At 30.3% G+C, this 12,447-nt stretch overlaps 1 protein-coding gene across 3 annotated transcripts in view; it reads right to left on the minus strand.

The window, feature by feature from the left end:
- LOC143230245 (calmegin-like) overlaps window positions 1-9,216 on the minus strand; it is a 28,685-nt gene extending 19,469 nt beyond the window's left edge. The window contains exons 1-3 of one of the 3 annotated variants that reach the window (XM_076463445.1): window positions 9,106-9,216; window positions 7,230-7,331; window positions 91-200 (exon numbers count right to left, since the gene is read on the minus strand). In XM_076463445.1, the coding sequence (XP_076319560.1) occupies window positions 91-200; window positions 7,230-7,328 (209 nt within the window). In that variant the 5' untranslated portion in view covers window positions 7,329-7,331; window positions 9,106-9,216. Of the gene's footprint in view, window positions 1-90; window positions 201-7,229; window positions 7,346-9,105 lie in introns of all 3 variants that reach the window. The other 2 variants (XM_076463446.1, XM_076463447.1) reach the window with 2 other exon arrangements.
- Window positions 9,217-12,447: the final 3,231 nt, after the last annotated feature.

The raw sequence follows: 12,447 nt of genomic DNA on the forward strand, positions 1-12,447 counted from the left end.
TGTTTTCTAGTTTATATGTTCTCTCACAATCTACTTATTTCCTTATTCCAATCAAATTGATTTTGTAGATGTTAACCCACTTTCGCTCACCTTTTTTCAAAATTAACAGGATCATCAAAGTGTTCTGCTAAGTACACATTTCCTATTGGTTTAGGGGTGCTGTAAGGAATAGACTCTGTCACAGAGTCAGCTTCAGATTCCTAAACACAAAAAAGAAAGGGAATCTTAATAGCTGCAGTGTTTTTAGGAATAATTAATATTCCCTTTTTATTAGCTCTTTGTGTGTGTGTGTGTGTGTGTGTGTGTGTGTGTGTGTGTGTGTGTGTGTGTGTGTGTGTGTGTGTGTGTGTGTCAGCAACAAGCATGCAGCTTACATGTACCCACTTATATTCTTTTTACTCATCAGGATCCCTGTCCGCTTACCCTAAAACAGATTATTTTAGGCAGGGTTAAAGCAAATTAATTCACAATAGTTATGTACAAAGATGATTCATTAAATTAAATTAAAACACTTCTACTAATACCATAAATGTTACTTGTCATTACCCACACAAAATGGGAGGGTTAAAAAAAACTTTTAATGTAAAGTTATGAGTAAGTAGAATAAAAAGTACACAAAAACTTGTATGAAAATAGTAACAGTTATCAGCTATAATGATCATAGCTCAGTTAACCATGTTAGTACATGCTTTACTGATGAAAAGCGGGTACTTAACAACCATAATCACGTAATATAGTTAGCCATCTACATGTATTAGTACATTTTACTGGTGTTGATCAACTGTAATAATCCTTCACTACATCCATCATCAAGCACATTTGTACAGTTTTTGATGGTGATAAAAACTTATATGTTCGCCCAATAGAACTTAAAAACTAATTGTTTTGTACAAAATCTAATAACAACAAAACCTGGGTTATATTTAGTATCAAGCAATTTCCACTTTCTTAAATATATAATAAAAGATTTAAATATATAGTTTCTACTTATTTCCCTGTAACTAATTCTATTATTTTCAAAAGTTAACTTTATAACATCTACACACTTCATTAGTTACTCATAAAATACACAAACTGGAGTTTTGTCTCACATACTGACAATCTCAGATAATAGGCAGCAGAAGCACTGTTGATTTACCAAGTGTCTCCTAAGTCATTACATTATTTTAAATGTTTCAACTGTAATCCTTTAAATATAAAATTCACAAAAAACAACAAAGTCTAAAGAAACAAACATTGTGTTCATGCATTACAGTGAAAAACTGATTGAAACACTAAGAACATTAAGAAGAAAATCTACATGCTTACCAAATAAAGTATTTTTATTTTAGTATAGAGGATCAGAAAAAATTCATGAACTGTGACAATAAGTGAAATTGACCATTGAAACGGCTCTCAATTTGTTATATAAACTAGTACATCACTCAAATCCTATTAATTCTGCACTTAGCATATGTACACTGATCTAATTCACACAACTTTAAACTGATCAAAAAAACAAGTTGGCATATATGATAATTGATATTAATTTGCTAGTGAGGCATTATTCTTCATAGAAATTAAAAATATTAATGAAACTGGAAAAAACAAAATGCACACAGAATCCTCTGCAAACTTTTCAGGCTAGAATGTACAAACTTAAACCTGACTGCATAGAGTTTCAAATGGTTTAAGTGTTTTTGCAAATTGTAATGGTGTGTGTGTGTGTGTGTGTGTGTGTGTGTGTGTGTAAATTTGATTTCATCTAGTCCAAACTATACAGATAACAATACAAAGTAGGTCAATATATAGTCCACAACACTTGACTTTTACACCATTTGTTTATAGTACTCAATTAAGGTAGTGGTTTTGTAGAGCATAACAATCTCTTTACAGTTGTTCAGCATTATGTTGACAATGCAATCAAAGTCTGATACAGAAAAGCACTGAAGTCAGCTTCTTTCCAACACCATTTGATTCACTTCATAATTGTGCTTCGACAATTAAACTGCAATGTCATTTACCCCCCCCCTGCATATTACAAAATACTAGTCCCCTGAAACACAACCTAGACAGGCCACTTCATAAAGAAGGCCAGTTTTACATTATTTGATATGGTAATGTGTGCACTTGTGCCTCATCAATGCAAGTTCTGTAATGTTAGCCAGAGAGAGAGATTTTCTTTTGTACAAACAGTTTGCAATCTTTATTAATACTATATAAAATTTTGTGAAGGTACACACACTGCATCAAAAATTATAGTAGAAATACTTAACATGCACAAATGTGTATACCAAAAACTATTAATAGTTCTCTCTTGCTTTTAATTTATATTATCTACGACCAATAAAAAGCAAAGGTTCTCATTTGTCAAATGACATTATTTTGCTTTCTGAACATATAACTCTCAATTTAACTGAGAGTATAAGCTTTGTTCAAACTCAAAAGATAATGTTCATTTAAATGAGTTTGTAACAGTATCATATGGTTAGAAAGCCAGCAAAAAATCAAATAAGTTAAGGAAAATTGTCTACTTATGTAATAAGTCTATGTTCTTTGGTACTTTATTCAATAAAATAAATTTAGGGCATTACTACCATCAGCAATTTTATTCTTTATTATAAAAGTGTAACTAAAATGTAAAAATAGAGATTTCATGAGGTTAGTTAAGGTAAAATAATAAGAAAAATGTTTTATAAAGCATGTGTGCAAGAAGTTTGTAGATAACCTCCACATTTTCCATGAGGGAATAGTAGATACAGTTCAAAGGGCAATAAATCAATATAATTATAAATAGATGTATGCTGTTACAAGTTTAAAGTTACTTAAGATGAATGAATGTAGTTTCATGTTACAAACTGAAATCATTCTAGAAAGAAAAAATAATTTAGAATCTTTTCATTGTATAGAGTTTTGGTGGAGAAAACAAATATATCCATGGATAAAGTTACATAAAATACTTTTTTATTAAAAGACTGACAAATTTTGTGAAGATGTACATACATTAAATGTTAAAAGTATCAAATACATGAAGATGTTAAATAGGCACAAAGAGGTCACATGGTCTGTCAACTCAATCAAACCCATCATGAGTGAATTAAAATGTTAGTTCCAGTCATCGTATTATACAACAGTTAGTATTTGGCTCAAAGCATTGCAGTCTTCAGCACTCGGAATTACAAATTATTATTATTATTATTATTTTTTTATATATACATAATTAGAAATATGAATAAATAACTTTAAAAATGTAATGTTTCTACAGATACAACATATTTCCTACATCTATACAATTGCATAATTCACTTGCATATATTGATTCCTCACAGAGAAATGTTCCCAGAGACAATAAAAATATAACAGTTTATGTTCAGGAAGTACTAATGTACACACACACACACACACACACACACACAGAATATTAATACAGAAGAGCTGAATACAATAAAACATCAAAAGGAAGAACAATATTGAAAACAAACCCAAACCTCTGATTAATGTTAGTTTGTCAGATAAAAATGAAAAACACTGCTCCAACTGAAAGGATCCTTAGGGTACAGGCTATAGTGCGAGATATAAAGTGTACACTAGCTGTTAGAGGTGACTGTGGGAGTAGGACCCACACTGCAGTGGGGATATACTGTCTTTCAGCCTTAACTTCCATTTGCTAGTCTCACATAAAAGTAAAGGAACAGAAACTGAAATTAGGAAAGCAAGATATGGATACTCAAGCCCATAGCATCCCACATCTATACTCTTCACTGTCTGCAGACAGTTGTGGAAAGGTGACAGCTTTCCAAAGTAAAGAGGAATAAGTAGATACAAAAAAGGTACTACCACCTAGAGATAAGTTAAACTTACCTCCTGAGTTGGTATTCCATCCCTCATTATGGTAGTAAGACACTAATCAGTAGCCCAGTAGACAAATTATACTTGTATGAAGGATCCCAACCAGTTATTTAAACTGGTATAACTCCCAACCACCACCCATTAAGTCCATTGTAATTACTAATTTTCAGACTAAACAAGCATTTATATGCAATAAGGTGTACATTGCATAAAGTAGTACCAAGCTGTCTAATAACCTTATTCACAACTGAATAGTTACCAGAAACTTCAGTAAAATTTCTTTATTCATTTAATACATTCTTATATTTAAAATCACAGAATATTTAACAATTTTTTTAAAGTTAATTTATTAAATTCATTAAATATTAAAATTTCTGTATCAGAATTTCAATGTTAATAATAAAATACTGCAATTTATTATAAATTAAAAAAAACTGAATAATTAGAGTTATAATGATTATAACAGAAGGGTAAGGTACATTACTATTAAAGGAGGGTAAACCATATTGAAAAAGCAAAGTATTTATACAAAGTATTTTAATTTGTAAACTTAGATATTGAAGTATCTTCAATTTGTAATTCACGTTAACTGTACAACGTTAGCACGATGTTCGAGATTTTTTTTTTTATGCACAAACAAATGGTTCAAAATACACTTTTCTAATCAAAGCAGTTTACCCATAAAGAATGGCCAAGAAGAAATACATAAATCCATGTCCAAGTATAATTTTACCATTCTAAGAAATGCACGTACATACACATTACTAAGATAGAATTAAGTACTTATATGGAGTTATTTCATTGTGAACATAATCTTGTTTGGTTGTTTGTTTGTTTAAACTTATTGTATCCATTCTTTATTTGGATAACTAAAAGGTTTACATAAATTAACAAATAAGCTCTATACACATGCAATTATTTTAGGGAAAGAACATACTATGTTTCAAGAAAACATCTGATCTGGTTTCTTCAGATATGCCATATAGCTAAGTATACAAAACAGATACATACAAAATATGTCAACGTCAAATGAATAAAGCAGCATGAAAAGTAATTCATGATTTTGATGGAGTTGAAAGAACCTAGACTGCAATAATCTACAGTAATGAAATGCACCAATAAATTTAAAATATTGGAACAAATCTGAGATTTTGCGTGGTTTCTTAATTGATCTTTTCTTTCTTAGAACATTTTCCTATCAAATCATATTTGTTTGAAAACTATTGAATGTTTGATCTATAACAATGTATTGATACAGTGAATGGAAGGTTATGGTAAGATACTGCAAAGTTTCAAATCCTTATTTAAATACCAGTATTAATTTTATCACATCACACAAACATACACAAGTTAATTTATTGCAAAGAAAGCTTGTCTGATATAAACTCAGTTTGGACTCATTGTTAAACAAAACCTCACTGCTTTTCAACAGGTCAAGTTGTAGGCCACCATTAAATATTTGCAAGTTTTCACTATGTTATGATTTATTGCTGGAACTACTTACTACTACAGTTCACAAAACAGGAAAATAAACAAGTTAACAAACAGCAGTCAGATTGAAACTGACTGTATATAGAGAATTAAACTTTCTAATCAACAAATGAAAAAACAAAAGAAATTAAGCATGGTTCTTTAATGTAGTTTCATAATAGTTTGGATGCTTGTCAATAAAAAGAAATATTAAGTGTTATATGAATTATTTATAAACTAGATACTACTATGCAAGGTTGTGAAGCTTTTTTCAATTATTTGCACCACGAGAAAATAATATCTGCAACGAACATCCTGGTGTGAAAATCGATTACTTCATGACAGTTTATTATGTTCAACATCTACAGAGATAAGATAATCAAATGAAAGAATACAGTTTAAAATATCTATAGCCAATAGTTGGCTCTAAAAAGAAACCTAACAGTGCAGAAAGAATAAGACAATCACATTACAGTTTCATAACTCAGCAAAACAGTTTTAGTAAAGATATGAGGCTGAACAACAAATGAAACCTTGCAAGATTCATACTGAGACATTTCAAAAATGTTGAAGCTCACAACATTAAAATGTCAAAAATATAATACAGCAACTAATGAATCATGATGAAATGAAGTATTTTTAACATTCTCCAATAAATAGAAGTTTACACAATGTATTTTCTGTAGCAAAGAGTGTGTGTGTGTGTGTGTGTGTGTGTGTGTGTGTGTGTGTGTGTACACACACAGAGAAACAAACGTATTATATATTGAAATAGCTTGTGTAAGATCAGTATCTTAGAACTTAAATACCTTAAGTTTTACAACTTTAAATAAAACTATAAATAGTTAATAAAAATGTGCATACAATAACAACATTGAATAAAACAAATTTATATTTAAAATAATGAACTGTTAAAAATGGTGCTTTGCATTTCATTTTCCTGCTACAAAAACACAACACGTTTGGGTGAAATATATTTTATGTAACATGGATAGTGACATTGTTCACAACTTTGGATGACTATGTTATACTAACTGCATACAATTAGAGATGTTTGATTTTATTCCTATATCATTGTTTGAATTACAACGGTAAACATGTCACAGTATATATTTCCTCTGAACAAGTTTTTCATGATATACTTTTCAATTTATGGTTATACTGAAATAAACAATCTGTAATCACTTATTTTTAATTGATGTGATCACAGCTTTATCTTAATTTCCTACTTGCTGTGATCTGCGAAATATATTTCACAGTGAGCAAATGTGCAATTGAAATCCACTAAAAAAAATTTAAAAAAAAAAAGTGTAATTTTCTTAAATACACAAGATGTGTAATGGTTACTAAAAGCTTACAAAGTTTCCTCAACTTACACTTAGCATTTGAACATGCAGTGTATAGTTTGGCGTTCCAAGATGGTCAAACTGACGAACTATATCATTTTAGGGTTAGTAACATTTGAAATAACAGATTATTTGAAAACCTACCATCCAGTTTGTGCAATACAAAATTGTTGTAAATACCCATCTCCAATTACAATAATTTATCTCAGAATCATGAATATCACTCTTAAAAGGCCAACCACTTATCAAACAGCAAATTACCTTGTAACTAATGTGTTCCTCTTTACTAAGTTGTGTTTGAAAGTTCAGATGTTTTAAAATGTACTTCATTGTATTGTCTACTTGCATCATCTGTATAGTAAAATTAATATTAACTCTAGTAATAGAAGTACTGTTTTATCACATCATACAGTTTAATAGTTCAGAAAAAAATTATCTACAGTTTTTATGGAAAATACTTAACTACAAGTATTTTTATAGTAACATAACTTAGTATATTCAAAGTAATTAACTGTACACACCTGAATATGTTTAAAGATAAAATCAAGATCAGAATTAGTTATGGAAAAAAAAAAAAAAAATTACCTGTTCCACCTCTACAGTAGCTTCATCATCATCTGCTCGAGTATAAAACATATGCAAGAGCACAAATGTTGTAATCATGAACACTAAGGACAGCTTCATTGTCTGAAACAAAAACACTGAATAACATGCATACCACATCTGTAAAGCACATAACAAAGAAAATCACTCAAGGACTCTTGGTTTTATAATTTTAAATTAAAGAGATTGATTAGAAGAATGGATCAGTTGGCGAAATGTACTAATCACGAAACTGTTGGGTTCATAAAACAATTACATTCAACTAATGGATTATTTGCACAAGACAGAGAAGGAAAAGACCAGAAAAAGTAATAACTGGAAATAATGATAATCAGCTAAGATGAAAAACTTTAAATTAATTGAAAATATTGAGATATCATAGTGGCAATATTTTGATTATTAGGAAAAATAGTAATAAGTTGAAACACTGATTTGGATTGGTTGATTACATTTATAGCATTAACTGATCTAATTGTAATTTTAATAACTTATTATCTTACATGATAATAATAAATGTAGCCAATGTTTATAGGGAATTCAGTTAATCACCAAGTTCTACTGTTTAGTTATCTTCAAATCATCAGAAAAACTTTATTCTAGTATCAAATGAAAACAAAATACTATCATACAAGTACCAACTAAAAACAGTTTATATTTCTAACAATTCCCCCTTTATAAACTCTGCATGATCAATCTGTAGTATCAATTATCAAAATAAACATTCAATTTTATCTGCAACATTCAATATAGTTTTAACATATTGCATGGATTCCACTAAGTCCATATTCCAAAAAGTGACCATAAAGCAGTTATATTATACACTATCCACAATACCAATGAAATATAAGTAACTGCTCCTTACAGTAATATGAAGATCACGCATTTAAAATTTCAAGTTTTTAATACTACCTGTGAATTTTTTTGTATTTTGTTATTATTATTATTATTATTTTTTTTTATAACTAGTAAGTTACACTTAAAAACAATTTCAAACAGATAATAAGTCAGACAACTAATAGGCAAGCTTACATTACAACCCAAACTGTTAGACAAAAATGGCTCTTGTATCCGTTAACAAAACTTTTATTATTCTATCATTTGGTTAGCTGATGCAGCACCCAAGTAACTTGAAGGAATCCAAAGTTTACTGTATGTTCTAGGGCTTACAATTCTCAATTCAGCTAATTCATAACAACGTTTAACTCAAAATAATTTATTTTTTAACGTCGTAATATTGTTAGTAGACCGTAGTACTTTAATTGTAGCTCACATTTAAAGTTATTCCTGAAAATATCGATAACACTGCACCGTTGCCTTATAATCATTGTAAGTAGTACTAGTATAGTTTGAACATTATATTTAATTATCTATGTTCGTTTCTACTTTTCCTACTCATAATAACCCTAGGTAATTACAGTATTTCCAATTTAACTTATTAAAACAATAGTTTTGATCGACAGACTATAGTTTGTTGTGATCATAAATTGATATTAAAAAATATACACGTTTTCAAATAATGCAACTTTTTACTATACAATAAAGCACGAACAAATTAATTACCAAAGTTATTTTATTTATATTACTTGTTTTCTTTAGTTGAGGCTTACCTCAACAAGTATGCCGATTATTAAAGTTTAGGCTTAAGTCCTAACTACGCTTTTCTGTGATAGTAATAGTATTATTTGTTAGCCATGATGGAACACATTTACATCTCTAGCCTACAGGCGACTTAAATTTACCGATGAATTTAGAAATACTAAATTTGTAATATTATCTAATAAAGTGAAGTCCAAACACATAAAAATTATTTCTACATAAATTACTATTAAACTTTTAATTAACTCACTAAATTACTTACTTATTTGAATATTCTACTTTCTTTTCGGCTTGTAATCTTCACAGATGACACCCCACACCAACGTTGTTTCTTCGTGGGATTCAATGATTGGTGGATCAGTTTTGATGAAGATTTTGTATTTATATTATATTTTTTATATGATAACCGTGTACATATAATCATTTTTGTTATGTTTTTTTTTTGTTTTACAATCCAGATAAAACATTATATTATCATTTAACTCTTGGTAATTCTCATAAATTAAAATGTTGTTAGGTTTCACCTGCATTGTTTTCGAAATAAAGTTATTGTTAAAACAAATAAAAAATATTTAGTTTACGTTTTTTTATTTAAGTATCAATAAAATATTGTGGTACAGGACATTACCATGTATTTTCTGTTTCGTTAGTTAATATCTAAAGCTTTCGAAATTTGCATATTTGTTTTATTTCATTTTTGATGTGGAAAATCGTTCAACTAAACACATCTTAACTTTTCTTTATGCTAGCTCTGTCCCGGGCCTTGTCCGCTAAATGGCAATTAACCGAATATTTTGCAAGGAAAAAGTATATAATGTCTAGGAATAGAAAGCTCTCTTTTCTGTCATGGAATCGGGAAATAACCAGAGGGCTCTCCCGACATTGCAATTGAACACAAGTGGACGAAAGAGCTATTGTGTGTAAACTTGTCATAAGTTATTATTGTATTTTCCAGTATTATAAGCCAAGCTTTTACCTTTTACATGTCCCCTGCTGGTACAGCAATAAATCTTCGAACTTACAAGGCCAAAATCAGGGGTTCGATTTTCCTCGGGGGACTCAGCAGATAGCTCCATGTCGCTTTGCTATAAGAAAACACACACACCACACAGTTTCCTGCTGATATTTTCTCTATTCAAATTTTAGCGCACTTTCAAACTGTAGTCAAGTTTTCGACTTAACTCTTCATTAGAGTTTTTTTTTATAGGGTTTAATGTACCTTTAGTTTATTTGAGATCTAAACTTTTTTTGTTTCAAGCAAATCTTTTATCGTTGGATTTATTTTAATTTTGCAATTTCCCTTACGCAGTTTGCATTGTAGGTGGAAACACTTCCTTTCTCCTTCTCATCAATCCAATACAACCACAACAGACACATTTACTTTTGTTTTTTTGTCATTGTGCTTTTGTGGTAAATAAATATTGTCTTTGGGGCATATTCCATGATATGATTTTTCGTAATTGACAAACTCAGTTAGAGATAAGAGAGATAAATAAACATGTATTTCATAACATGGTATTCTCCAAACTTCCAGTTAACTGGCTCTACCTGGGCCCCTGCTAGTACAGCGGTATGTCTCCGGATTTACAACGCTAAAATCAGCGGTTCGATTCCGCTCGGTGGGCTGAGCAGATAGCCTTTGTGGCTTTGCTAAAAGAAAACACACACGGCTCTACCTGAGTGCCAGAAAATATTGCAGTAGTTGTTTGAAGATATAATAATATTCAACGATAGTAATAAAAAATAGTTAAACGTGAAAGGGGACAGTTTATCATATGTGTATCATATCTGTCTTGTCAAGTTAGTATATTCATATAGTTAAAGCAAAAAAGAGTATCTAAAACTACAGTGCAATCAGACTGAAAATATTTTTTTATAAATCTTTCTTTACTAGCCTTATAGTACAGATTTCCAAAGAGAAAATACAAAATAATGTTGTAGGTTATGCAATTAATATTTTAATTTAAACATTATAAATTTCTTGCTACATGAAATTTTGGCATAATGACTAGAAATATCCACATTGTCTAGATTCTAGGTGATGTCTCAAATTTTCTTGAGGTCTGGAAAATCAAATATTATACTATATGAAAACAAAAATGAATCAGCTAAAAGTGTGGTATTTCAACTACCCAGTCTTCCCTCAGAGTAGATAGACAGGGTTTGGTAACTGTAAGCTTTAAGACGAAGTAAAATAAAAAAGGCCCACAACAATAATCTTTAATAGTACAAACGAAGTTACAATTACAATATTATACAATGAAAATAAGTGTACCCGTGGTGACTGTATTAGGCTGATAAAGTAGAGAAAGGAAGTGAAAATTGAATAAAGTTTCCCGCCAGTCCAGTGTGCTTCCCTCTTGAGGTAATGTAAAACGTTAACATTTAAGTTGAACCTAAAGTTACACCCTTGTGCAAATTAATTCAAACAAGACGGAAAATTACGATTTTTTCATTTCTTTTGTGTTTTATTTATGAAAATCCAAAAATTATTCACAAATTAATACATGACATAACCGCCTTTATTTTTCAAAAGATCATTAATTCGCTTTGGCATCGATTCCACGAGTTGACTGCAATCTTTACTAATTTTTGGATCGCCATACCACACCTCAATTATGGCCTCAATTAGCTTATTTTTCGTAGTACAGTCTTTTCCCCGAAGCCTTTCTTTACAAATCGCTCAAAGATTTTCAATACGATTTAAGTCCGGAGAGTTTCCAGGCCAGTCTAGCACCTTTACTCGCGTTGTCGTCATAAAATTCTTCACAAGTTTCGATGTGTGGCACGGAGCTAAATATTGCTGAAAAATGCCAGATCCATCTGGAAATCTCTTTTTCAATTCTGGAACGACTTTTCTCTGCAAAACTTCGATGTACTGTAGTCCTCGCATCATACCTTTTACGATATGTAAGGCTCCAACGCCATAGTAGCTGAAAAAGCCCCAAAACATCTTTTTCAAGGGATGTTTCACGAACTGATTGACGTGAGATTTTCGAAGTTTCTCACTTGGAGATCTGCGAACATGCAGACTTCTTTGACCCTGTACAAAGAAATGAGTCTCGTCACTGAATAACACATTCCTCCATTGTTCTTGCGTCCAGTTCTTGTATTTCAGACCCCATTGATACCGTTGTTTTCTTCATTGAGTTGATAAGAAGTTGTTTTTTGACTGGTCTTCTTGCCCTTCTAACGCAATTTTGAATGACGTAATATATGTCAAAATGTCCTCATATATCCCAAAAATAGATCGACCGTAATGCAAAACATAGCTAATGACGCCGTCTGTGTGAAAAATGACTATTAAAGGAAATCAACGGGTCCAGCGAGCCTACACCGGCCGCCATGCTGAAAATATTGTAAAATGACCATTTGTTTCAATTAATTTACACAAGGGTGTAAATTATAATAATACATTTTATATTATGAGTTAAAATAATCCACTTTACTAAAACTCTAAAACCAAATTATACCAAAAATAAAATATGTACAAAATTTGTAAAGAAAAGATAAGTGAAAAATCTTACCCAAATCCCTGTTAAATTATACTATATAATCAACATAAAAAGTAATATACTGTTTAAGTCAAAGTTAGAAGTTCAGC

This window comes from Tachypleus tridentatus, chromosome 10, assembly GCF_004210375.1.
Source record: "Tachypleus tridentatus isolate NWPU-2018 chromosome 10, ASM421037v1, whole genome shotgun sequence".
NCBI classification, from domain to species: domain Eukaryota; kingdom Metazoa; phylum Arthropoda; class Merostomata; order Xiphosura; family Limulidae; genus Tachypleus; species Tachypleus tridentatus.